Source organism: Tachypleus tridentatus, chromosome 9 (genome assembly GCF_004210375.1).
Source record: "Tachypleus tridentatus isolate NWPU-2018 chromosome 9, ASM421037v1, whole genome shotgun sequence".
NCBI classification, from domain to species: domain Eukaryota; kingdom Metazoa; phylum Arthropoda; class Merostomata; order Xiphosura; family Limulidae; genus Tachypleus; species Tachypleus tridentatus.
Window position 1 is genome coordinate 140,469,261 of NC_134833.1, and position 26,238 is coordinate 140,495,498.

Consider the following 26,238-nt stretch of genomic DNA (forward strand, 5'->3'; position numbering starts at 1 on the left):
TATTGTTTAAATATGAACTGTTACTAGAGATATTTTGCAGTAGACAAAAATAGTACCATCAAAACGATGAGTGTAAATCATGGTAAATAGAACTTGAAAACACTTAAGGATCGTAAAGGTTTATTCCAAAAAGTATTTAGATGTATGATGATTTATACTCTCACAATAAAATTGAATCTGTCAAAGCCTGATTTACCTCCACACCTAACAGTATACTATAAGACAAACAGAACACTAAATTATGACCTACAGATGGTTTATTGAATGATATTATAATGAAGGTATATTTCCATGCACAACAGAAGAAATAGAAGAATGTATGGGTGTAGAAATGTGGTTTTTAATTAAATTTCTAGGGTTACTTGTTTTTACATATATGATTTAAATATGACATGAAGGCTATTATAAGTGACTGTGAAGTAACATTGTTGCTAACAGTATATAAAAACGAACACACAAGCACTGGTGTTATGTTGGGTCACTGAACTTTAAAGAGAATCTCAAGGTGAAAAATAACTGCTATCTACAGTATGTTTTCATGTGCCAACTTTTAACAATTCTCTTTAATAACCTTCTACAAAAACTGGTTACTTTTTTCAAACTTAAGTATGTCAGAAGAGAGGAAAACATTCACACAAATGTTGAAACAGTTTGATTATTCACCATAGTTTTAAAGCATCTAAATATAAGTAAATGTTAGCAATAAATTCAACTATATGCTTGATGATTGTTATTTATTGTATTAAATCTTTTCTACTAATTTAGAAATAACTTTCAGTCAGGAAGGCACTAATCACATAATCCTTTAAGTCACGTACCATTTACAAGTTTTACTTTTAGTTAGTTTGTTTGTTTGTTTTGGAATTTGAATTCTACTACTAGGGCTATCTTTAATTTACAAGTTTTACTTTTTAGTAAAACATGTATTACTTGTAACAATGATTGGTAACTTTTACAATGGTATCAAAGACAGAGCTTTAATGTTTTCACATTCAGATCTTAGCTTTTTTGAATCCAAATCAGAAATACTAACCACCCTCTGCATAATTCCTGAGAATCCAATTAATAATAGTTATAAAAACCAACAACATATGATCTCTCTTGCAACAACCTTTGAAGGTTTGAAATTAGTTTTTGTTTCATTAAAAGCAATCTGAAAAAGAGACAGCAATAAATTTAGTTTATTATTCTTTATCCTTACCAAAATGTGCTCATAGTCCTGCCCATATTCTTCAGACAATGCTGTTTGCATTTGCTTGTCAATCCACTTTTCTAAGTCCTCACTCTCTCGAAAGTACTCATGGCGATTCTTTGATTCAATTAATTTTTGTCTCCTAACATTTGCCCTCTTCTGCAAATCTTTCATTTGTTGTGTGATCAGTTGCTATAATATTGTAAATGCATTTCAGTTTTAAGATGTGATTCTAATGATAAAGATTTAGTTTCTATGTATACAACAACGTCAATAAATTTATTGTTAAGTAAGTATAACTTGAAATGAAACAAATGTTACCATCAGCAAACACAAGTAAAGGCTTAGCTGAATCACAAAAGCAATAAATGTATCAAATTAATAAATTGTTACGATTTGAAATCAACAAATAAAAATATATAAGTTATCTCAAATAAAACATAGAAAACCAAAATATAAATTAAATAAAAAACACTTCTCTAATGAACTCATAAAACTTAAATAATTCAAATGTCATTATACACATAATGCATCAGGATATAATGTTCTGATATTTGCAAGAATTTCCAATTACACACCTGTAAACAGAGGGTTGGAAAAAAAAATAGATAATTCAATTCTAAAAACTTTATTTCTTTCTCAAAAGCAAAAAGACAGCTGTATAAAAACTTCATTTTGGTTGTATTAATATCTAGTGACTTTTTTAACGTACTATTCTTTTGTTGATAATCTTGTGATCTGGATGTTCATCACCAATCATCCTCTGGGCTTGACAGACCATCTCTTTTAATAATCCACTATACGTATCTAGTTCAAGTTCCAAGGCCTAGAATATCAAACCCATTTAAAAAACAAAGCAAACATAAACATATTTCTACAAATATATTTAGTGCATTTTATACATGGCTTTATCAAAGATCAAAATATATGATACCTAAATGAAATACAACTTTGAAAATATTACCTACTACAGAATTTATAAAATTTGTATAAATTCTGTGGTAAAAAAAAATCTGTATAATTTAAGTAAACAGCCTTATAGTTTCAAACACCCCATATGAAAATGCAAACCATTACTTCACCACCTGTGTGTGTGTTTATACATATAAAATCTAACAAAGTCAAACATATTACTTAACAATGAGCAACTAACAGAAAACTAACTTTTTTAGTAATCAATGTATAGTTGTCACATACATCCTTTTATTAATAAAATAATTTCCAAGTTATGCTGAAGCTTTTATTTTTGTCAAATAATTTAGAATAAAATTATCTCTATTTTCAGATCTTGCTTAAAATTCATTCCCTGATTTATCAATCCACAAAACAGCTACACTCCACCTCTTGGCTTACTGGCTTAAAGTTTTAATCTAACATTTATTCTTCAGCAAACATTTTTGACTGCTCAGATAATTAATTTACATAGAAAGTCAGCTGTGATATACATCTACAAACAATTCTAATAATTACATTTAGATTTTATGGCAGTTCTTGAATCAAACACTAAATGTAATACAATCAAATACTCCATAAATTTCTCTTCATTAGTGCAATGATCACTACCCTGATCAATCATTTCTTTAGCACTGCAACGATCGACAATTAGTTGAGCACTCTCCTCTGATAAACCATTGACTTCTACTCTGATCAAGCATTGGCTGAGAATGACAGTAATCAAACATTAGTTGAGCACTACACTGATCAGCCATTGATTAAGCACTATACTGATCAACCATTAGCTGAGTACTACTCTGTTCATCCTAAGAACTACAATATAAATGTGACTTACACCTTAATAACTTGACTCTGATTCATGGCCAACTGTTTAACTGAAAGCTTGATTCATACAAATAATAACTTATTCATTAACAGATATTTTAGATAAAACAGCTGGCTGCATTAAAGAGTAAGAAGAGGTAAAACTAATCAGTGAAACATTTTGAGATGTTTTAAATTATAAAACTCCACTTAATTAATGAAGATAATTTATTTAATCAAGTATTTGTTTCGGAATAATAAGACCACATTTAATTGTTAAATGTTAATATATTTACTTCATTACAGATTTTGGATTCTTTATACTAATGAAACCTGATTTATCTTTTACACAGAAATCCATTCCTGAACAAAACTAACCTTGTGTTTGGTTAATAGTTTTATTGCTACATCTTCATCTTTTCCATAGTCTGTGCTGGTAAGGAGATCATTCTTTTCAGACATCCAAGTTTCCACTTCATTAGCATCAAAGTAAAACTGAGAAAAAACATTAAAAAGTAAAGATAAAAGCCAAATACAAAACAATTTATGTTTGATATGATGAATTATAACACTTTAAATCCAGGATCAATATAATATACCATATCAAGAAACAAAAATGTGTTGATCAACTTTTTTTGTTGTTGTTGTATGCTTGAATAACACAAAACATTTTTACTTTTTTAGGTACAGTACTTCTTAAAATCCTCTAATAAAAAAGAAGGTGTACAGTGTTTATTATGGGATACAGTTTCCATAATAAAACAGTTAAAGTGATCAGCTTGACATGCTAACGTCTAAAATATGTTGAACCATTTCAGTAACAAAACTTTTTCTGTCACAAAAAACAGCACAAAAACATTATGCTTGTGTGTTTTTTTTTTAAACAAAGCTATGATGGGCTATCTGCTGTCTACTGCAAGGAACCAGACAATGGACTTTATGGTAGTAAATCTGTAAACTTACTACTATCTCACTGGAGAATGCACAAAAACATAGAAGTTTGCACTAATGCTTTCCTCAGATTATTAGGAACAAACCACCTTCTAATACAAATGACTTAAACAGGATAATCAAATGACCAACACGTAATGCATTAGTTAATAATTTAGTCAGGTACTTGTAAGATATTCAAGATGAATATTTATTGAATTAATAGAAAAAATTATTAATTTTTCTTTGCACTTATCAGTTTTATCCATTATTGTGATTTATAATAACTATAAGAATAATTACTTTATATTTATTCTAAAACAGGAGATGAAGGATATATGAAAATAATGTTTCAAAGTCTTCATAATAAATTTAATAATTTGTGCCAATCTTAAACTAATTTCAATATCTTTTGAAACAAGGGCAACAAAACACTGAACTTTAGGCTGGTTAATAAAATTTATGGCTACATTTTAATAGCAACAATTTAGAATATTCAAACACAACGATTAACAACTCATAATGAACAATGCACTCCTATTCTGCAACTCTTAAAATAATGATATATATATTCTATTTCTGACAATTACAAACACCAACATAAAACTGTAAACCCAAATTTTCTGCAAATTCTGCCAGAATTATTATGTCTTCCTAATAATTATCACACCTTATAAAATTTCAATTTACTTAGTTTTGTTTTTCTCTTCAGCAACAGGGATACCTTCACAAAGTGCTGGTGAATAAATAGCCTAAAACCTCTCCCTGCTGAACAGCTGGTTTCATCATCTGATGGATAAATCAGAATTTTCACCCAGATGCAGTCAGCATCCATTCAGGTTGAAGGAGTTAAAACTGTTACAATAACACTTAAAACACAATTCAACAATCAATTTCTTTCACCTCACCTGTTGAGTTTTTAGTGACATCTCCAGTATCTCCTTTCTTTTTGCAGCAAGTGAGAGCAACTCTTTCCAACTGTCTTGCAACTCCTTTGATTTAGACTTAATTGATGGTGATGCAAAATGCTTCTGATTAATCAGAGCTTGACCAATATTCAATGTCTTTTCTATCACAGGCTGATGTCCACCAATTTCTTGCTCCAGTTTCTAAAATGTCAAGATGTAGCTAGTAATTTTAATTTACAAAACTAATAATTTGTGATAAATTTATATGAGTTAGTAAGTTATATATATATATTTTAAGAGTTGTAAACTTATTTTCTCTTTTTATACTCAATTTTACATTTATTTTAAAGTTCAGAAAATATGCCACTGAAGTTATTACATTTAAAAATGGAAACACTAATTTAGAAACTAATTTTTGTAACATATTTGCTTTAGGCAAAATGCTTAACAAATTAATATCAATATTCACTAGACATAAACAAAATCAGCTACTTAAACAGCATATTGTATTTCCCTTCAGAAACATACAATTTTATCAAGTGGATGTGTTAAAAATATTATATTTTTAAAATTGCATAAAATTTAACAATCATTAAGTTTGGTAAAATCATAAAACATATATATATATATATAGGGTGAGCCAAAAGTAGGTGGACAGCATTTGGAATAGGTTTATGTATCGGTTATATTAATGCAATTGTATATTATAACTATGTTGCAACTATATTATTTGTTATATAATACAATTTTATAATTACATTTGTTTTAATTTAATCTGTTTTGTTTTTTTTTTAGATTGTTAATAGAACCCATAATGTCAAATACTTTAAATACAGATAAAAGAATATGGGTGTTAAAAGAGTATTGGAAATCTCTTTTAGGAAGGAAAACAATTTGAGCATTTATGTTAATAAATAACATTTTATTTTCATTAGTATAATTGTCTTATTACATATAGTTGTACGTATACGTGATCTCTAAATAAATGTTTTTTTACTGTCCACCTACTTTTGGCTCACCCTGTATAGTGCATGTAGTTTCATGCACAATAAGTTTCCAAGTTACATCAGTATGTGCTTATTCACCTCATGTTTTTTATATAAATTCTGAGCATTTATTAAGTTTTGACCAATATCTTGTGATGCTGCTGCAGGAACGTGTTCTTTGATCCACTGTAACTCAGTATCAACATCAAAATTAAACTGGTGTAACTTCAACGATTCTTCAAGATGCTGACGTCTTCTATTCGCAGGAATCTTTAATTTTCTGAATCTAATACATTATTAAAAAAGCAAAATATTTACTTATTAGAATTATTATTCTACAATGACACAAGACATTCTTTAACCTGAAATATGCTTAATGACAAAGCATATTTCTTTAATTTAAAATCACTAAAATCTTGGTTACTGATTTATCATAAAATTCATTTACACATAAATAATGTAAAAAGTAAAAGTCTACAAAAGTTAACTTATAATTTAAAACTTTTAAATCATGTTTACATTGTGTAAAGTCTGATTAAAATGGACCTTTCTAGCAGTTGTATTTGTTACAAAGTAAACCAACAACAGATATTACATACTAGCAAAAGTACCCAGCTTCATTTGGGTTATTAGATTGATAGTGCATGTATTCTGAACCAATTTTAGCATAAAAGAATAATTTGCATAATTTTGGTTGCTTAGCACCATGACATAAAACCATTGTTAAAATGCACTTTTACCGAAATGCAGGTATTGCATGTCTGCCTGTCTCTGATTTCTATTTGTAATACAATAAACCACTTTTTTTTCTATGTGGTTTTCACAGATTTGCCTCATAAAAAGATGTGCATACTCATGTGTGCACACACATGGATAAGTAATAATACCCAGGTGCACACTCTAAGGATACACTTAGTATGGATGCAAAATTTCACTCATGTTCTTTCCTCTTGGAGTTGTTGTGACCACATTCCTTTTCTATGTAGTTTTCCCATAAAAAGATGGAGATCTAATCCATGCACATGGTTTAGATAAATTATAATACCTAGATATGCACCCTCAGGGTACACTTAATATTAGTGCAAAATTTCAGGTTTTCTTTTTAGGTTCTTTCCTCTTGAAGCTATGACAGTCACACATACAAACACACCCTTTTATATTATAGATTCTACAAGTTGCCAGTTCTAAATTATAAAAAAAGTTCTTAGATGTATGCTACAATATAAAAAGTTTGTTTTTACACACAAACTACAAAATGGGCTATTTGTGTAAATTTTATTTACATAATAACAGTAAATAATGACTATTTGCAGTATGCTATAATCATGCTTTTTGATAACACTTAACACTTTGATAACATAATTTTAAAAGCATTATAGACTAATTTCTATCAAACTAGAAACTTACTGGTGATAAAAGTTTAACTTCTGACTACAGTTTTCACAATACACAACATAAGTGCTTATTTTACAATGAAATGAAGATAAAAATAAGCAACAAAACAGTGAATATTACGTATACCTCAGTTAACATCTACACAAATTAATCATCTAAGACATAACTTAAATTGATAAATAATTATGATATTAACACACATTTTTAGATATCAAAGACAATATAGTGAATGTATTATTAATTTATTTATCTTGTGTTTGTAATGCATTGATGTAAAGGCAATAAAATGTTGTGTTTGTAATTCTATTGATACTGAGGCTATAGAATGTCTAGAAAACCTCAGTGACACATGTGCAAATATAATAAATAAAAAGATGACATGGATGCTTTCCTGGAGAGATAAAGATTTTCCTAAAGTCAGAACTGGGACAAAGGTGACTGAGCAGCCTATTTCAGTCTGCTTCTCACAAAAAAGGCCTACAAATAAATGCAGGCATGACATCAAAAGATGCCATGAACTATGACAAATTAAAAGTGGCTTTGCTGAAATAATAGGAACTTATTGAAGGTTTTTGCCAGACATTCAAAGAAGTTAAACTTGACATATTTCAGGCTATAAATGAAAGTACTGAGCCTTTTGTAAAATGTTATTTAAACATACATTCTGCAAATATATTGGTAACCCAGGTCAATTTCGAACACTGAAAAATACTTATGTCTTGAAAACATTACAGTTGAATGAAAGGTATCTGGTAGAAAACTTCTTTTCGTTTGACATCTTTCTTTAAACATTTTCACATACTTTTTAAATAATTGTAGTAATTTTACATTTAACCTAAAATTACAAAATGAGGACAAGTTTATTTCTAACCTAGAAATTTTTTTTACAATTTTCATCTTAATTTATATATATAAAAGTCGATAATATCAGCCTTTCCAAATAAACTTACTGTAAGAATAAATAATGTTTATTAACAATGGCTCCCTCTTTACTAATGTTCAGTCAATTAAAACCATTTAGCAAGAAACAACAAATTTCAAGAATAGTGGCTCAAAAAATCCACTGTTTGTTAGTAACTCTCAGTTTGTTGGTAACACTTGGTAATGTTCAAATTGCCTCACTAGTTGAAGCACTTGAACCTCAAGTAGAAGTCTCTGGTATAAATGTGTGTTTTCCTTATAGCAAAGCCACTTCGAACTATCTGCCGAGTCCATCGAGGGGAATCAAACCCTTGATATTAGCATTATAAATCCATAAACTTACTGATGTACCAGTTGGGGACTCTCTGGTATAAATACAGGTACAGTAATGAATTTTATTTTTTATTATTATTAATATTGTTAAGCAATCATGTTTAGAGAAAGATATATGAATATTATGAAAAACAAGTATATTTTACATTAATAATTGTTAACGATGAATTTCAGAGATTGGATGTCAAAGTGGCTCAATGGTTACAGCACCTGACTCTCACATGGAAGCCTCACATTAAAGTCCCAGTCAAATTGGAATATTCTTTTATATACACACACACACATGTATACATATTTACAGTAAGTGCTTTCAACATTATTACAGATTAAATCAGAAATATGAGATATTAGTTAACAATCAAATCAAAACATGGCATGTTTACAACATCAAGCCACCTTAACTTATCACTGAACACTGCTAACACCAGTTATGAAATAAAATCTAACATAAAACTACAAATAGTTCAGAAACAGTACAAGTAAGAAAACGTTGATTAGTAAGAGAGAAAACTACTAAAGAAACAAAGCAAACATGACAAATTTATGCCAAACAACATCTAAACAGGTTCTGCCCACCATGTCTTTACCATGTATTGAACAGGTACATAATATATTAAAATTTTTAAAATAATGAGATATTTTACCACCAAACTAATGCAACTCAGTAAATAAGTAGTAAATGGTTTACCTTTCACCAATGATCAGTTATTCCAACAAACAATTAGTCACAATAAAGCTAAAGATAAGACAGAAAGCTTACCTTTCACCAATGCCCTTTGCTGCTCTTTGAATGTTTGGTCCATCAAAATGGCCTTCTTTTACCATATCTTGTCCAATGGAGACTACATGCTCTAACCTTTCTTCCCATATATCCATTTCACTTTCTATGAGCTGAGAATAATTTAACAAGTTGAACTTTTTCATAATGTTACTAATGAAATAAAGTTTGTGTGTGTGTGTGTTTTCTGCTATGCCACTTTATCAATTTTTATAACATTTCATCAAGTGTTTCAAGCTTTGAGACATTTATTGAGTACATTTGTTGGTCTATACCAGCAATGTTTAAACATTTTTAGTTCACAGACCACCTGATTTTTAAAAAAATCTTGACAGACAATATTATTGTCTATAAACTGTAGTGTCACAATGTTTTCATGAACTCTAAGATGAGAACCAGTAGTTCATACATATAAGCCAGGGGTTCCCAACCTTTTGGCTAAGTGACCCCCTACTTAGGGCTTACTATCAGCAACTTAATTTTTATTTTATTTTCTGTGAAGGAGAGGGAAAGAAACATCTAATAAAAATATTTAAAAATTCTGTAATTATTTATTAGCAAATTAAATCACCTTGGTCCAATCTGAATTCACAAAAAGAACATATATTTCTTAAAATAATATTAACATAGGTTTGAACAGCTATCCAACCCAGCTAGTGAGATGCCTGATGTTGCCTTTCAGCAGCAAGCTGTGAAATTCGTGGCCGAGCGTTTGTTAGAGCCAGTCTCATGTCATCTCCAACATCCAATCTGTTCCTATTCTTTGTTTTTATATTGACAAGAGTGGAAAATCCTGCCTCACACAAGTAGGTAGAAGCAAATGGAACAAGGACACGTAAAGCTATCATGCTGACTTTGGAGTATGACTGATACATAGCGCACCAGAACTGAGTCACGGATTTCACCTTGAAGAGATCACGAGCTGAAGAGTTGTTCCTTAGATCCAGAAATTCATCTTGTATATCATCTGGGATGCTGGATACATCAAGTTCAGTACAAAATGGGTTCCTTACCAGGGCCTCCTGTTCCTGTGATAGCTCAGGGAAGTAACGCTCGACTTCCTTTTCTAGAGACTGAAGATGTTCGATAATCTCATCCTTGAGGAACTGATCCAGTTGGATCTGAGACTCATCCCTGAGTGTTGTGACCTCATCACTTGTGACCTCCACAAAGTGTTTCAAACATAGCGATGTTTCCAAGATTGGTTTTTCTACGCCAGTTCTGCAGTTTGGAAACAAAGGTCTGAAGACTATCTTCAAAAAGGAGAACATGTGTTTCCCTTCCTTGAAGTTTCAAATTGAGCTTGTTCAGCTGGTCAAAAATGTCAGCTAGGTACGCAACCCTTTTATTCCATGCTTCATCTTCGAAGTGAGCTACAAGATCTTTCCTTTCTTGAGTCTCCAGGAATAGTTTTATTTCATCTTTCATTTCAAAGACACGATTAATAACGTTTCCTTTTGACAACCAACGTACTGCTGTGTAGAAGAGAAGGACTTTGTGGTCAGCATTCATGTCTTTGCATAGTTTTTTGAATAGGCGAGTGTTAGGTGCTTGAGTCTTCACATAATTTACAATTTTGATTACAGATTCAAGCACTTCCTACAGAGAGGCAGGGAGAGTCTTACTGGCGAGAGCATATCGGTGAATCACGTAGTGGATGCCCTTTGCTTGAGGTGCTAGCTTCTTCACTCTCGACTGGAATCCTGATTTCCATCCCAGCATAGCCGGTGCCCCATCCGTACAAACACCACACACGTTTTCCCATTGAAGATCTTCGTCTTGAAAAAAAAGTTGAAACTTTTTCCATGACATCATCAGCTTTTGTTGTGGTTTCAAGTGCACTGAAGAATAAGAATTCATCTTTGATGTCACCTGAATTAATGTATCTCACGAAGACAAGCAACTGAGAACATGAACTTACATCTGTTGACTCGTTGAGCTGAAAGGAGAACAAAGGGGAACCCTTGATTTCAGTCGAAACCTGTTCCTTCACATCCATAGACATTTTAGAAATGAGCCTTTGTATAGTATTATTTGACAGGGATACTTGCTGCATCTTCTTTGCACTGGCTTCTCCAAGAATAAGATTTACTGCTTTCATCATGCAGGGTTTAAGAAGTGTTTCTCCAATTGTGTGAGGCTTTTTGTTTAGCAATTTCGAATGCAATCTCATATGAAGCTTCCACTACGGCTGCACACTACTGCTGAAACGACCCACTTCTATCGATTCTTTGGCTTTTAAGACACCGTTCATGCAGTTTGAAGAAATCCAAACCCTTCTTTGCGTGTTCTGGATGTTTCGTCTCGAGATGACGCTTGAGTTTTGATGGTTTCATTGACTCTGCACTCAGGACAGCATGGCACAAAACACACTGTGGTTTCTCGATGCTGTCGTTGGCGAGCACAGTGGTGAAGCCAATGTTGAGGTAGCATTCTGAGTATCTGCACCGTTTAGCCATGGACACAACTCACCTCTACTGCTTACTTATCTCCTTGTTAAAATAAAATAAAAATGTTGAATAATGAATGCTTTGGCAACTGTAGATCTTACACTGACTACTTGTGGGGGGTGCAGGTGGAATAATGATGGGGTAAGTATTGGGAGGGAAGGGAGCGTGGCCAGTCGCACGATTCGTCATCCATCAATCAGCAACGGACATGTGACTCACGTGTCGACAGCAAGCACACACACTTAATCACAGCTAAACAGACACACAAGCATACGTACATGCGCGTGCACTCACATACTCGCTAATCACTAGTACACACATACATACAATTGCAGACACATACACATACATACAGTTGCAGACACATACACAGTCACTCACAGGCACGCATACATACACCCATAATATCACCTAATGACATTGAACTAACGTAGCACATGTTTTGCTTTGCACCGAAACAAAAAAATGTAAGAGCATGAAAATGTAATTGATGAAATAAAATTAATGTTATCCCAAGCTACTTTTAACAAGGCTATGCAACTCCCCTGCCAAGGCTTTGTGACCCCTTGGGGGATCGCCACACACCGGTTGGGAACCCCTGACATAAGCCAATTACAATAACCAAAAATCTTAAGCCTCTTTGTAATAAATTTCTAAGAAGGTAAGAAATAATATTTTTAAAAGAATTTATTAAAGCTCTACAAAGTTATTCATATGAAATGCCACATTTTTCATGGGGTACAGTCTTATGGATAACAAGTAAAATGTACTAAAAAGGGTTCAACCTATACTAATGTTATTACCAAAAAAACATGTTAACAATACATCCTTAAAAGATACTATTTGAATTATTTGTTTAATTTTTTTACAGTAACAAGCAATACACACAAATACAAAATACTTTGAATACAGTATAAAAGTTTACTTCAGATTTGTAAAAGATTTTGAAGATTAACTAGGATATCCATGATGGGGTTCTAATAATTTGCAAATGAAAAATGAAGTGGAGTAATCTCAAATCAAGGACTTAAAAAAAAGAAAAGAAAACTATAGATGTGTGTGTGTGTATGCAGTTTTCAAAGAAAGTATAATTAAAAGTTACTACTTACTATGATGTTTACTGTTTTAATCAAATTCCTCCAATTCTAAACATTAATTCAGAGTGATTGATGTTTGGAAATTTCAAAAAAAAGTACTGACATTAACACTTGCCCATATTAGTTAGTGTATAGGATAGAGTAGCTGTAAAGAGGCCATGATGTATCCTATATTAATCCCTTGAATATTATACATGATACATAGTATTAGCAGAATACTAAAAATGTCAGTTTATTTCTTGACAGAAATATATTAAAGTGGTTAATTACATTTATGTAGGATATATATAAGATGTTGAAACATAAGTATCAATGTGCAAACGATAAATTAAGATATATCTGGAACACAAAAACCAAATGTGAAATGTTACTTTTACACATCTCTGATTTCAAATGAAAATTGGACAAAGTAAGTGGAAAGTAAGAAAAAATACTTGCAGTTTATGCAGTTTTTATTACAAAACTTAGGTGCTACTGATTTTTTTTTTGCTACACACCAACTTTCAACATTTAAACCATAACTTTAAAGATATTTTTTCTTTATTACAACTAATATATTGTAATCTGTAATGATTTACCACATAATCATGAAATAGTTAAAAACATTCTTAAAGTGCTGTTTTTTAACAAATTTAATTAATTGAAAAAAAACTCACTAGGTGTTTCTTCTGTAGCTCCTTTACACTTCGCAAATCACTTCCATAGTCAGTGGATGCCAAAGCATTCTCTAGTTCATCCAGTTTAGAGCATGCTCCTTCTAGTGTGTGATTATAAGTATGCTGATCAACTGCCTGTTGCAATTTATGACCTTTGTCTTTTGCTTGAACACACAGTTCCTCCCACTCACATTTCAGCCTCTGAAGAATCTCTTTAACTTCATTAGCAGCAAAATTTCCATCACTAATGAGGTCTCTTCCACTCTAGAAAACAATCATACAAGTCTTCCTCAAAAAAAATTCAGCTGTTAGTTTTTACATATTTAAGACAAGAAAAAAAGACACAAAAGTGGTCATCTTCACAAAAAATTCAACCATTAATTATCAACATGTTTGAGATAATAAAAACTCAAAACTGTTACACCTGTCAAATGTAGCATGTGTAGAAATTAAATAAGTAATCTTTACATACAACTACTAGAAAACACAGGAGTTGGTGTTATTTATAAACTCAGACTTAATTCCCTAAAAAAACAATTACAGAACACTTTATTACAACAATTTACTCCAATTCTACCAGCCATCCAAACCAAAAAATGTTCATTTGGAATAATCTTGTAAAGCTGAACAAGGACTATCTGTGCTTTCTATCTCAAATTATTTGATGACTAGCTTAGTTTCAGGGATTATATGCATGTTATCATATTCAATGATAGCTCTTGGACTACTTTAACTGAATAGTTGAATTTGTTCAATATTCTTATAGCACACCCATGGACCCAAAGATCATGGGATGATTTTGTGGCAATAAAATGTGAACAACAGAGACAGAGTCATGGATTTGCATGCTAACAACTAAGACATGCTCACCACATGAGCTGAAAAGATTTGGCATTTCTCATAAAACAGGAACACAACTGATCATAGATCCATCTCATATTGTGGTTCCTTCCACAACCATAAAATCAGCAAGTGAATTAAAGAAACACTTAAAGTTATCATTAATATAAGAAACAGTTGTTTTGCCTCTAGCTACACATTAAAAGGTATAAGAAGTATCTGCTCTATTATTTATAAAAATGTTCATCAACAATACATCCTTCATTACATATTTCCTCAAAAAACATAAAATGACAGATGCCATGCCCACATTCAAACATAGTTGCAATTTTTCAGGCAACTGTACTTAGTTGAGCTAGATGTTTGTAACCAATGGAAAGAGAACTTTTTGAAGTGTGTCCTCTTATCTGTTATTTTGGAATTGCCACAAAAAATTACAAAGAACTAGTCAAAAAGCTCTTAGAATTGTTGCTGCTTTGTCTCTGCCACTTTAAAATTATTTCTCACCAAGAAATATGTTAGCTAGATGGATAGTTACAGGGTGTTTAGGTTTTAGTTTTGTATTTTATTTTAATTATATTTTATTTGTGTTTTAAGATAACTATTCAAAATGATTAACAACTTTTTTTTATATAAGCCAATGCCTGCTCGGTTCACAAAGAACAGTGTAATACGTGAACACCACCATATTCTACTATATGTTAATATTGGTTGGGGATGCCCATTGATGTGTATTGCAATAAATAACAGTGCTAAAGGACACAAAAGGATAATACATTATTAAAATAAATTACACATGAAAACGTAAAGGCATGCAAAAAAGATTGTTTATGATTATTTCACCAAGTATTAAAAAACATGTACATTTTTCATAACTCTTAATTTTAAACATTTCATTGTAATATACTATAGACTATGCTGACAATGATATATGACAATAATAGCTACAGTTAGTAACACCACAGAGAAGGTGAAGAAAATATGTTTAAACATTTAACTTAAAATAAAAAGACAGTTTAATATTTACCTTAGGGATTACACAAATGAAATTTGAAACCTATAAGTATTTTTTTGTTTACACTCATGTTGTTTTGTACATTATGTAAGAGGCTACAAATACACTGCCATAAACTTAGAGTTAATTTGTTAGTAAACTGAGAAGGTAGTATGTTGATAATTTATATTTGTGCTTGTAATTTTATTTGTGTTTATAATTGATTAAATACTACAATAGCAATATATTTTGTAAGTTATAAAATCTAAAAGGAAGAATTCTGAGCAAAAAAGTCACATGATACTAAGAGGCAAAGACTTGGATTTTTTTTAATTTTTCTTTTTCAAATTAAGGTTTTATATTTTAGAAAAACAAAACCGAATTATTAACTGCAATTTGATGTTAAGTTAATTGAAATACATTGATAAGAAATTGATTTAATTAACTTTTAAAGGTACCTCTGTAAAACGTCATAAAATACTCACTTTGACCCTTTGAGTTAAAAGATAGGTAAATATTCTATACACTGTATTTTGTACCTTATGGACAGTTTCCAGCCAAGGTTCATTAGCACTGATCTCAGCTTCAAAAGCCTCATGCTTCTTGAGCTTTCTCTCCAAATTGCTTAGATCCCGATACGACTCATCCATTGCAATTTTAATCTTGTCCTGAATCCATTCTGAAAGCTTTAAAGGCAAAAACCTAATGACACATAAATAACTAGCAGTTCAAATGTACCAAAACCAAACAAGTCTAAGTCTTATTAGTACAAACAAAACCTGAATTGAATGCTTAAATATAATAATGACACCCTTCTTGAAGTTTCACGTTCAAAAAATATTAAAAGATAACTAAAAACTATAAAATTTATCTTCATCAAGTAGTTTTAGTCACAATTTACAATTACTTGTTCTAGTCAAAAATTTGGCCTTATGAGAATAAGAACGTTCCTCCAGAGGTAAAACTGGATGCATCCATTTGTTTTACTAAAGTTTGAAATGAAGACCAAAATTAAAAGTTAAAATCATGATGGATTAACTTTTATAATGTTAGTAGGTTATTCCTAAATCCAAATTGCACTTAATTCTTACTTCCATAGAATTAAAACTCTGTAAGTCAATTTTTTTTTCCCTGCCAAGATAATTCAAATGACTTAAAAGATGGAAATCATTTTCCACTGAAGATAATCTTAGAATTAATCAAATCATCCCTACAAACCTCTTCTGCCTCTGCTTTAAACTGTTGGAATGTTTTCGACTCTTCCAGCATTTCTCTTCTTTTCTCAGCCCTTTCCTTCACTGCTTCACGTCTTGCAAAAACCTGATGTCTTCGTTGGTCAATACTAGAAGATTTAAATATTACTTATATATACATCATTTTATTCAATTGCATGTAAGATCAGTGAGATTTATAGGCATCAATGTAATTAAAAAGCAAATTATTTCTTTTTACTATACAGATTGACAAACAATCAACCTGAAACATTAATCGAGTGCTGTAAAAAACAAAATAAGAAAATTTGTTTTGTGAGGGTAAATTCTTGACTAGATGACACTTGTAGGAAACTTCATATTTTTACATCATTTTGTATGATTTAATATCTTTGTAATCATTTTCATAGAAAATATCTACAAAAAATATCATGACCAGAAGGTCTAAGCTGTTGGTTAACTAAGCATGTTCTGAAGATTTAAAAATGTAAGAATAATTACAAAATTATTGTCCAAAACCCAAATGTTGTGGGTGGTGTAATTAACAATACACAATTATTCAACTTTAAACACAGTTCTAAAAGTGTGTAATCAGTACCATCCAAAGTAGTCTAGGTATAAATAAAAAATACAATAATTTCTACACACATGTAATCCAAGTGACTAACACTGCATGTGTTAATGATTAATTTTCATCTGATAGACTGCTTTCACTCTTACATCTGACACACATTTTTAATTCCTATTAAATAAAAAACAAACAAGTTAAAAACCCAGTTTCAGTTTTCTTTGCTACCTGATCTTTTTAAAAATAAGTACAGGTAACCTTTAACGTCCATACACGTTTCAGTAATGGTCACAGGATTTGTATTAATATTTATTATATTCTCCTTAGATACTTTTGACTATTTAAAAACAAATCATTAACCCTCTTTCCCTAGGTATCCTTTACTGTGCATAACACAAGGTTTTAGTGTCTTACATTCAAAGTTTTTGTTTATGTTATACCAATTAGTATAGCATAAAACCTTAGCTAAAAATCCATACTTTAATAATATACAAGTTTTAGGTTCTTAATTCTACAAGAAAATATTTTTAAAAATCCTGAATTTCCCCTAGCGTGACACATTTTCTTTAAGTATCTTTTCAACTCTATTTTATTCTCCCCCCCAGAAACTCTGAAATTAAAATAATTGCTCACTCTAAAAATCATCGTTGCTCAGCAAACCATAACTGTTTTTATAGCCTTCAGTTGTTTGTTACAGAGCATCAAATAGAAAGATCAGACCCCTCCAGCCACATTCACCTATGACATCCATTCTTTCAGGATTTATTAATAGTTCTCTCTTATCTTTAAATATATATTACTTATAACCAATAACAAGTTCACCTATCAAATGATATATTGTGTAACATTTTTTTCTAAACACAGAATAATAAATTTCGCTTCTAATTTGAATCCCATGGGAACCACAACAGCAGCCAGGATCCATTAGTAATGGTTCTTGTCACATAGTTAAAAAGCCAGAAAATTTGTGCTTTTTGAATGTTATTTGGACTCTGTTCTTTTGTGTATTATTTAGTTAAATAAAAATTATTTAACGTTCTACCATTATTAGCTTAAAAAAGTAGGGTTAACTGTCACCAAAAGTCAAGAGTAAAAACAATACTCAAATAAATACTTTATTTTTCATTTGTTTTTTGGTTTTTTACATTTACTCTTTATTTATTATTATAAAAGTAACTAAAATATAAAAATATGAATCACTTTAGCTTAGCTAAGATTAGATTGGGTAAAATAAATAATAAAAATATTTCACAAGGTGCACATGCAAGCAGCTCAGAATGTAATTTGATATGGTAATGCGAGCTGTATGTTCTCCAAGTGATTTAAAATATAATGCATATAGTGATATAATGGTATGAATATTAGTTAGACACAGTTCAATTACAATAAAAAATAAAACTTAATTATAAATAGATATACACTGTTATGAGTTGAAAGCTATTTAGGATAAATGAATGCAATTTCACACTAAAGTCAGTTTAGAAAGGAAAGAAGAGCAATTTAAGTTAACTTTTTCTTTTGGTGGTTACTAGGTCAGTCAAACTGACTGAACTTCTATAAAGTTATGGTAGTGAAAATAAATGATAAAATATAAAGTTTTACTGAAAACAAAGATTTGGAAAGTATTTTATGAGGTTTTAGAAACTACAAAAATTAAATTTGAGTTTTTGAGTTAAAGACAAGTTATTTTTAATTGTGACATAAAAATCACCTTGCACAAATTAATCAAAACAAATACTCAATATACTGAAGGACAAATAAATCTTTTGTCAGTTTCTTAAAAATGCTTCACTAAAAATTTTTTTTGTGGTAAAGATTTATAACGTTTACCAAAGTAATGTCATATTTCATAAAGATATACACACTATATCAAAGCTGGTAGTATCAAATATGTGAAGAGTCTATACAAGTACAACAAAGTCACATGGTCAGTCAAATTAACAGAGTTCATGTAGGAAGAGTTAATTACTTGTAATAAAATAAATCTTCTTCATACACAATACTAAAAACTACAGAAATAAAAGGCTGCATACTAAACTACTGATCCAAAAGAATAATTTGGAAACAAAAACGAGAAGTTGAGGTAATAACTACAAATAATTATTAATCCAGTGTTAAATAATAATATAAATGAAAAGCCAATGTACTAAAAAAATCCATTATTAATACAACTTTAAATTCCAAAAGACATAAGAAACAATTATAATAAAATAATTAAATATCCTATTTTGTAAAACTTTCTTTCTTCAGCTATTTTGCTAAAAGAGTTAGTTTATTTTTTCAATAGAAACATAATCTGTCTTAAATAAAACAAGAAATGAACAATGCACCACAGGTTGTTAGGATACCTACAACTTGCTTTCTTGATGTCTAGCTTCAATCAACTTGTCAGCCATTATACTAAATTTGTCTAATCGATCTTCCTGAGCTTGCAATTTAGCAAGGAAGTTTTCATGTCTCTTCACAAGAGATTCTACATCATCCAGTGTTGTCTAGAAATAAATTATTAATGTTACATGATGCAACTAACTATCTTATGTATCTGTTTTCTCTAGTATATTAGTATTGATAATATATTTATTATAGTATGGAAAACTAGAATTTCAGTAGCACTTTGGTCTCTTTCTTGTTAGACTTATCTTACAAATTACAGAATACGCCAATGTTAAAACACATTGTTTGCTAGAGACATGCAAACAATCAGTAAATTAAGGATTAGTTATGAAACTTATTCAAATGAGAAACTTACAGTTTTAAAATAATTTTTGACAAGTAAAAATTCATCAGTTTAACAGTGTTTCTGCAGGGAAAAAAAAATGCTTACCTATCCAAGAATGCATGTCATGTAAAATTAGAATAAAATACCAAAATAAATCTTTATTTTTCTTTACATGGGTAGAATATGCAAGTACAAAGTTAAATACAAAGTTTATTTACAAAAATAAACAAAATACTTGTGACTAAAATAATTAAAATTCCAAATTTTGTATTTAACTTAAATTAGTACATGCAACTTAAGTTTATGAAATGTTCAAAATAAAATATCTGTATTTAAAATATAATGAAAATACTTTAGGCATTTCCAGGTAAATATTAGTAGTATTTATATAGAAATTATGAAATAAAGAAAACATTCTGCATACTCCTAAGTTTTCATAGGCCAGGAAATTATTGTGACTGTTTGTGATGCTGTCAATTTGGTCAGCTTCTCTGTTGAACATCTGAAACATAAATAAAGTGCAAACTTGACTACAATTCATGTTCAATGTTTAAATAATATGCATACAAATATATATAGGTACATAACTATGTAATGAAGTTAAAAAAAACCTTTTTTTTTATCTTCTCTTTTGTGTCAACCAAAATATTTGTAACCAAAGAATACATTGTTTATAATTTTTTTTACCCACAAAATTATTTATGACACTTTGTATCTCATTTTTTTTAATCTTCTTTCTTTATATATATATATAATGCCAAATGCTATCTGTGTTTTTTTAATATTTACAGTTTATCATATCTTTGTTTCCTTTTCAATACTGGAAATATAAAATACTTCAAAACATACTTCACTGTAAATGGGGAAAATATTTAAATATAAATTTACATTTACCTTAATTTTATAATTACTCCAATTATAAGTAGTTTGTACTTAATTAAAAAACAAATACCACAGTATAACAAAAACAAAATTAAAACACAACAATATAAAATGAAAGACATTCAATACCTGCAGGTCTAAACACTGCTCTAACCAATCCTTCTTTTCTTCCCAGCCTCGATGAATTGCTTCCCGTTCTTCTTGTAACTGTGATATGGTTTGTTGAATGTCAGATGAATCAGGGCTCTTTTTTAATATATTTTTTCCCAAATCATGTACATCCTGAAACCTGTTAAAATGTAACTGTGTAAGTATAATGTTTGTTTTATAATATCATAAAAATTCTAGTACTTCATTTCTATTCCTACCATGAACACAAGTAAAACATGATACTATATATACAGTAGTATGTATGTACTGAAATTAATATGAAAAAACATTAACATTATTCAATTACCTTTGAAAGAGAATGATTCATGTTAATACAAACATGTCATTTATCTTTCCTCAGTAATACAAATATTTGACTACAAAGATATTACTTGAACAAGATCTTGTTCTAAATTGAGTTTTAAAATAATGATTTCTGCTTCAATATACCAACTATTTAATTAGAAAATAAAAATCATTAAATTTAAGTACTTTAGCCATTTAATTAGAAAACAAAATTGTTAAGTACCTTAACAACTTAATTAAGAAACTACTGATTAAGACTTATCTGTGTGTCAAGAAATGACTTACTCATCTTCATAGGCTATAATCTCAGTATATAGATCTTCATGGTTCTTAATCAAGTTTTCAGCCGTTTCTACATCTCGTGCTGCTTCACCACTGTTAAGGGCCTGTTTGACCTCCCCAATCCAGGCTAACTGTGATAAAATAAGAAAATGAGAGTGTTAGTTGAAAACTATTAGTCCTCGACGTTTTAATGCAAACTGGTAGATTTATATATTCATATCAAATAAAATGAAAGCCAAGCTACATTAATAAGTAAAATAAAGAAAGCAAAATGTCTTTTCGTTTCTGTATTTGGCTTTTATGGCTGTTTTAAAATTATAATTCTAACAGAGCATGCATGAAAATATCAGTGACATGTTTAAGTCACTCTAAAAGCTTCCACTGAGCCATATACAATTAAATTTCAATCAAAACAAAAACTACAGAAACATGAATTGCTAAAATATACAAAAAATTATTGAAATTATATATAATACAATCAAAGCTACAGATTATTTTTCCCACTTATACTTACCAAATTTTTGGCACTATTGTTAAAAACCTGCCGACCCATCGAATCATGCAGTCTTGCTTTACGTTCTGCTGCTTTAGCCTAAAATAAAGTTTACTTCACATTCATTAAAATTTTCTGAAAATTTATTTTTTGTATATATTCAAGATTACATTTAAAAACAATATGTCTCTATGTGAATTAATGGTGAGGAATAACAAACAAACTGAGTCACACTGTAGCCTCTTCCCAACCTGAGAATAATGCAACAATATGACCATTACAAGCAAGAACTCATGGTCATACTGAATCTTTTAACAAATATGTAGTAAAAACAAAACTTAACATTAAGCTATACCTTTAAATACTTCTTTTAGAAACAATTACAGAAATAGTACACTAGATTACAGATTAACTAATGTAATTCATTACGTGTTTTATTGCATTCATTACAAGTAAACAAAAATATAAGTAAATAAGGTAAATAAAAATGTGATTGCACCTTAACTCGATCCCACATGTCTTTCAGCTCTACCTGTCTCAAGGAAACATTAGCTCTCTCAGCAGGGTATGAAGTTTTCACACTAACAAAAAAAATTACATTAAAATGCAAGTTTTAAAGCAATCCAACAAAACGAGTTTCAAATTAGATTACTCAATGCACTGTAAACTATAAATAAAGTTATGTAAATCAGACTAAAGCTTTAGGTTAGTATACTTACGACTCTGCAAGACGGTTAACACGATTGTACTTTTCTTCCACAGGTGCAAGTTCCCTTTCTAGATTCTACAATAAATAAAAAGTGTTGATGTGTAATAATAAAGTTGGTAATGACTTATCCTTATTAAGGTAACAAACCTGACAAAACAAAATTGCAGAATAACTACAACTATTTTAAAGATTCTCATTCTCAACTTGCCACTCTGGGATTTTTTATAAGAGTGCAGAATATAATTACAACAAATCTCTCCTTCTGCAAAAAAACCAAAACAGCAAATGAGACTTCCCATTCAACACCAAGCTCATTAAGCAGGCTTAGTTATATAAACAAAGATTTAAAATATATTACTAGCATTAACCCAATCCACATGGGTCATAGGTCAAAAGCCATGTCATTGTGTTTGTTGACTTGCATTCAAAATTTTATTCAGCTATAATTTCATGAATTTGTGTCAATAAGTTTGGTATCAAATTGTAGATTATAATGCAAGTTTTAGTATTATACATTATTTAATTTTTTTTTAATTTAAAAGCAAATATTAAAAGAACACATCTAAATATCGATTTTTGCATATCACACGATATGCTGAATGTAGCATTAGTTCAAATTATATATTTGTGATGTCCAAATACAAAGTCTATAGTTTCATACAAATTAGGAACTCAAATTACCAATACTAATAAGCCAAAATACCAAATAACAACCTCCCATCTTTTCTATTTGCAGAAATATTGCTACATTTACTGAATCAAACATGTGGTTCAAACCATCTCTTTCCATTTAAAAAAAAAAACATGCTTACATACACTTACTTGTTTATGATGTGTAAATAACCAATCAAAAGCTCAGAATATTCCTCAAGTGGCTTTCTCAGTGAAACTGAATTATTCATGTGCTTAATAATTTAAAAGTTACAGCATGAAAACTATAACAAGCATAAAATAGTTAATAAATTTGCCCCTAGGACCAACTCCATGCTGAAAGAGTTAATGTAATACTTTATTACATTTATTAACTAACTATTTTACAGCTGCTTTAGACTATAAGATATGTTTATGATACATTTTTCTCAGATATATTTAAACAAAAAACTTACACAAAACAAAGAAAATCACCTAAATGTAAAACTTGTAGCAATAGGAAGTATGATTCAAATAATAATGTATGAAAGGTTTTATTAATAAATTACATAAAAATTATGTAAATTATTAATAGAAATCTGAAGAGTTTTAATATTGAATAGAAAAATAACATTTGTTACTACTAAACCTACACTATGTTCAAAAATTAAAGGATAATGGGGTTTGCTTAAAATTGTATATTTGTAGGTCATCAATTTTGTTCAAATTGTTTATTGTATTGGAGCACACTAATTGTATCTGGAGTTTACAAGAATATGCAACAACACTTTCATTTGTTATAGATCTTTTTGAGAAACTACCTAAATTCTACAAAGAAAAAGGCTGGTTTTGACTGATTAGAAAAAATGTTCACTATTGAAATTATACTATATTTATGGATTTTTTTTGTTGATAGTTACATCTACAAAGTGTTTTGCAAGCCATTAGAAATGAATTAACTAAAACTGAAGTTTGCAAAGCTGTCATACTGCTTCAGAATGAGGTGGCACAAGTCATGGGGTTGTCATGCTTTGTTTCAATAGATTGTGGCAAAAATACCAGACCACAAGAGAATACACCAGAAAAATGATTGCACAAGAGCTACAAGTAAAGTAGAAAACCTTAGAAAAGTAACACTAGGAGCCTCAAGAACCAGCTTCAAGCCACTGGAGTCTGCATATCACACTCAACAATTAGGAGCATACTCCATGAGGCTGGATACAGGTCCTAGATGACAGAGACCTTTTACTAACTCCAAAACACCAAACAACTCAAGTGGAATTTGCCCAGAAATATGTCACCTCAACCCTTCAGCAATGAGCCCCATCCTGTTCCCAGAGGAGAATGAATTCTGTGTCTTCAAGTGATGAAAATGTTAGGGTGTGGAGACATGGCCTATAACACTGTTCACCATGATGTTTTTAAGGGTTGGCTCAATCATGGACTGAGGTGGCATCTGTATGATGGAGGTACATACCAATGTCTATGTGGTAGATGTAGGATCCCAGACAACAAGATGTTATGTGGATAATATCCTGCTACCCCTGATTACCCCTTGTGCTGGTGCTGTTAGAGATGGGTTAATGTATTGGCAGACTAACACTGCCATCCTCACACTTACAGGATCAAGTAGCAATGTTAAAGGATGAAGGAAGAAAGGTACTGAACTGACCTATTAAATCAGTGTGTATGTGGTGAGAAAGCTGTCCAGTAGCTCAGAGCTGTTCTCATCTAGAAGTAGATAGTTCTGCTTCAACAGTGTGGAGAATAGATGCAGAGAATTAATAAACAACACATAAGGACCTACCAGCTACCAGACTCATTCTGTTAAGTTTATTCCTCTTAATGATTGATTTTTTCTTTGATATCTGGGCAGCAAAATATTGTCATTTTTCTGTTATTTGTAAATGAATTTTGACTTGTTCAGTATTGTTTACCCATGATATTCGTAATAGAGAAATTTTCTTAATAACCAATCTCAAGTTTTTCTTCAAATTTTGAAAACCCATAAAAAACCATAATTAACCTTTAACTTATGCATGTACAACTGTTCCAGCATTGTTGACACAAACTGTTTTACTACACAAATTCTGAAATACTTCTTATAACATTGAATATTTCAAGCTCTACTGACTTTTTTAATAATGTTTCACCATACATCCACCTATGATATTGTAAACTGATCAGTGTGTTTGTACGTTTCTTGGGTTTGTTTTTTTTCAAAGCTAGAAAAAGCATCTGACTGAATACACATATACCTGATGTTTTCGTTGAAGTGACTGGATTGTTTTCATATCCACACCAATTTCGTCTGAATCCATCTTATCTAATTTCTCTGCCATCCAATCACGAGCCTCATCACAGGTTCGATTAAACAGTTCTACACTGAATTAGAGTAATAAAAACTGTATCTTTGATCACTTTCAATCTTTTGGTTATTAGAAAATGTATGCATTTAAAATTCACATTGCTTCAAGTGCATCACTTATTCATCACAGGCTTGATCATAAAAATAAGAATTCCACAGACTTTACAAATAAGTCTTGATCTCACAGTATTTTCATTGTAAATGTTACAAAAAAACTATTAAAAATGTATGAGATAAAAATGTCATACGTGTACATCTATCTAAAATTAAACATAATGCACAATCATAATTCCATGATAAAACATTAACTACTATTTTAATATGCAACTTACCTCGTAGCGCCTTCCAAGCTTCGTTCTTTTTCTGTTTTTAGCCTATTCAATCTATTCCACCTTGAAAAAGAAGAATCAAATTATTAGCCTAGTCTACCATTATTCAAGTTAATATTATGTACCATCTGGTAACAAAGATGTGATTTCATTGAAATGTATTCTTTATTATCCTTGCCAGAAAAGTAAAAAAGCAAAAAACTCAGTATTCACTTAAAACTTCAAATGCTTTTATCACTTACTCTCTGTTGATATACATGACTAAAAAAGTTTAAAACAAAGTAGTTACTTTGAATTAACAGCACCAGTAAATATCCAAGATTTCCACAAAATAAAACCTTTAACTGCACTTT

The 26,238-nt window shown here is 30.2% G+C and overlaps 1 protein-coding gene across 1 annotated transcript in view; it reads right to left on the reverse strand.

Moving 5' to 3' along the window:
- LOC143226523 (spectrin beta chain, non-erythrocytic 5-like) overlaps positions 1 to 26,238 on the reverse strand; it is a 179,633-nt gene that overhangs the window by 49,484 nt on the left and 103,911 nt on the right. Inside the window, 18 exon segments of the mRNA XM_076457571.1 lie at positions 1,202 to 1,384; positions 1,905 to 2,018; positions 3,329 to 3,445; positions 4,789 to 4,989; positions 5,874 to 6,060; positions 9,184 to 9,314; positions 13,405 to 13,668; positions 15,778 to 15,924; positions 16,457 to 16,580; positions 19,370 to 19,509; positions 20,161 to 20,238; positions 20,748 to 20,907; positions 21,360 to 21,487; positions 21,871 to 21,948; positions 22,349 to 22,430; positions 22,569 to 22,633; positions 25,447 to 25,573; positions 25,889 to 25,948. Of these exon segments, the coding sequence (XP_076313686.1) occupies positions 1,202 to 1,384; positions 1,905 to 2,018; positions 3,329 to 3,445; positions 4,789 to 4,989; positions 5,874 to 6,060; positions 9,184 to 9,314; positions 13,405 to 13,668; positions 15,778 to 15,924; positions 16,457 to 16,580; positions 19,370 to 19,509; positions 20,161 to 20,238; positions 20,748 to 20,907; positions 21,360 to 21,487; positions 21,871 to 21,948; positions 22,349 to 22,430; positions 22,569 to 22,633; positions 25,447 to 25,573; positions 25,889 to 25,948 (2,386 nt within the window).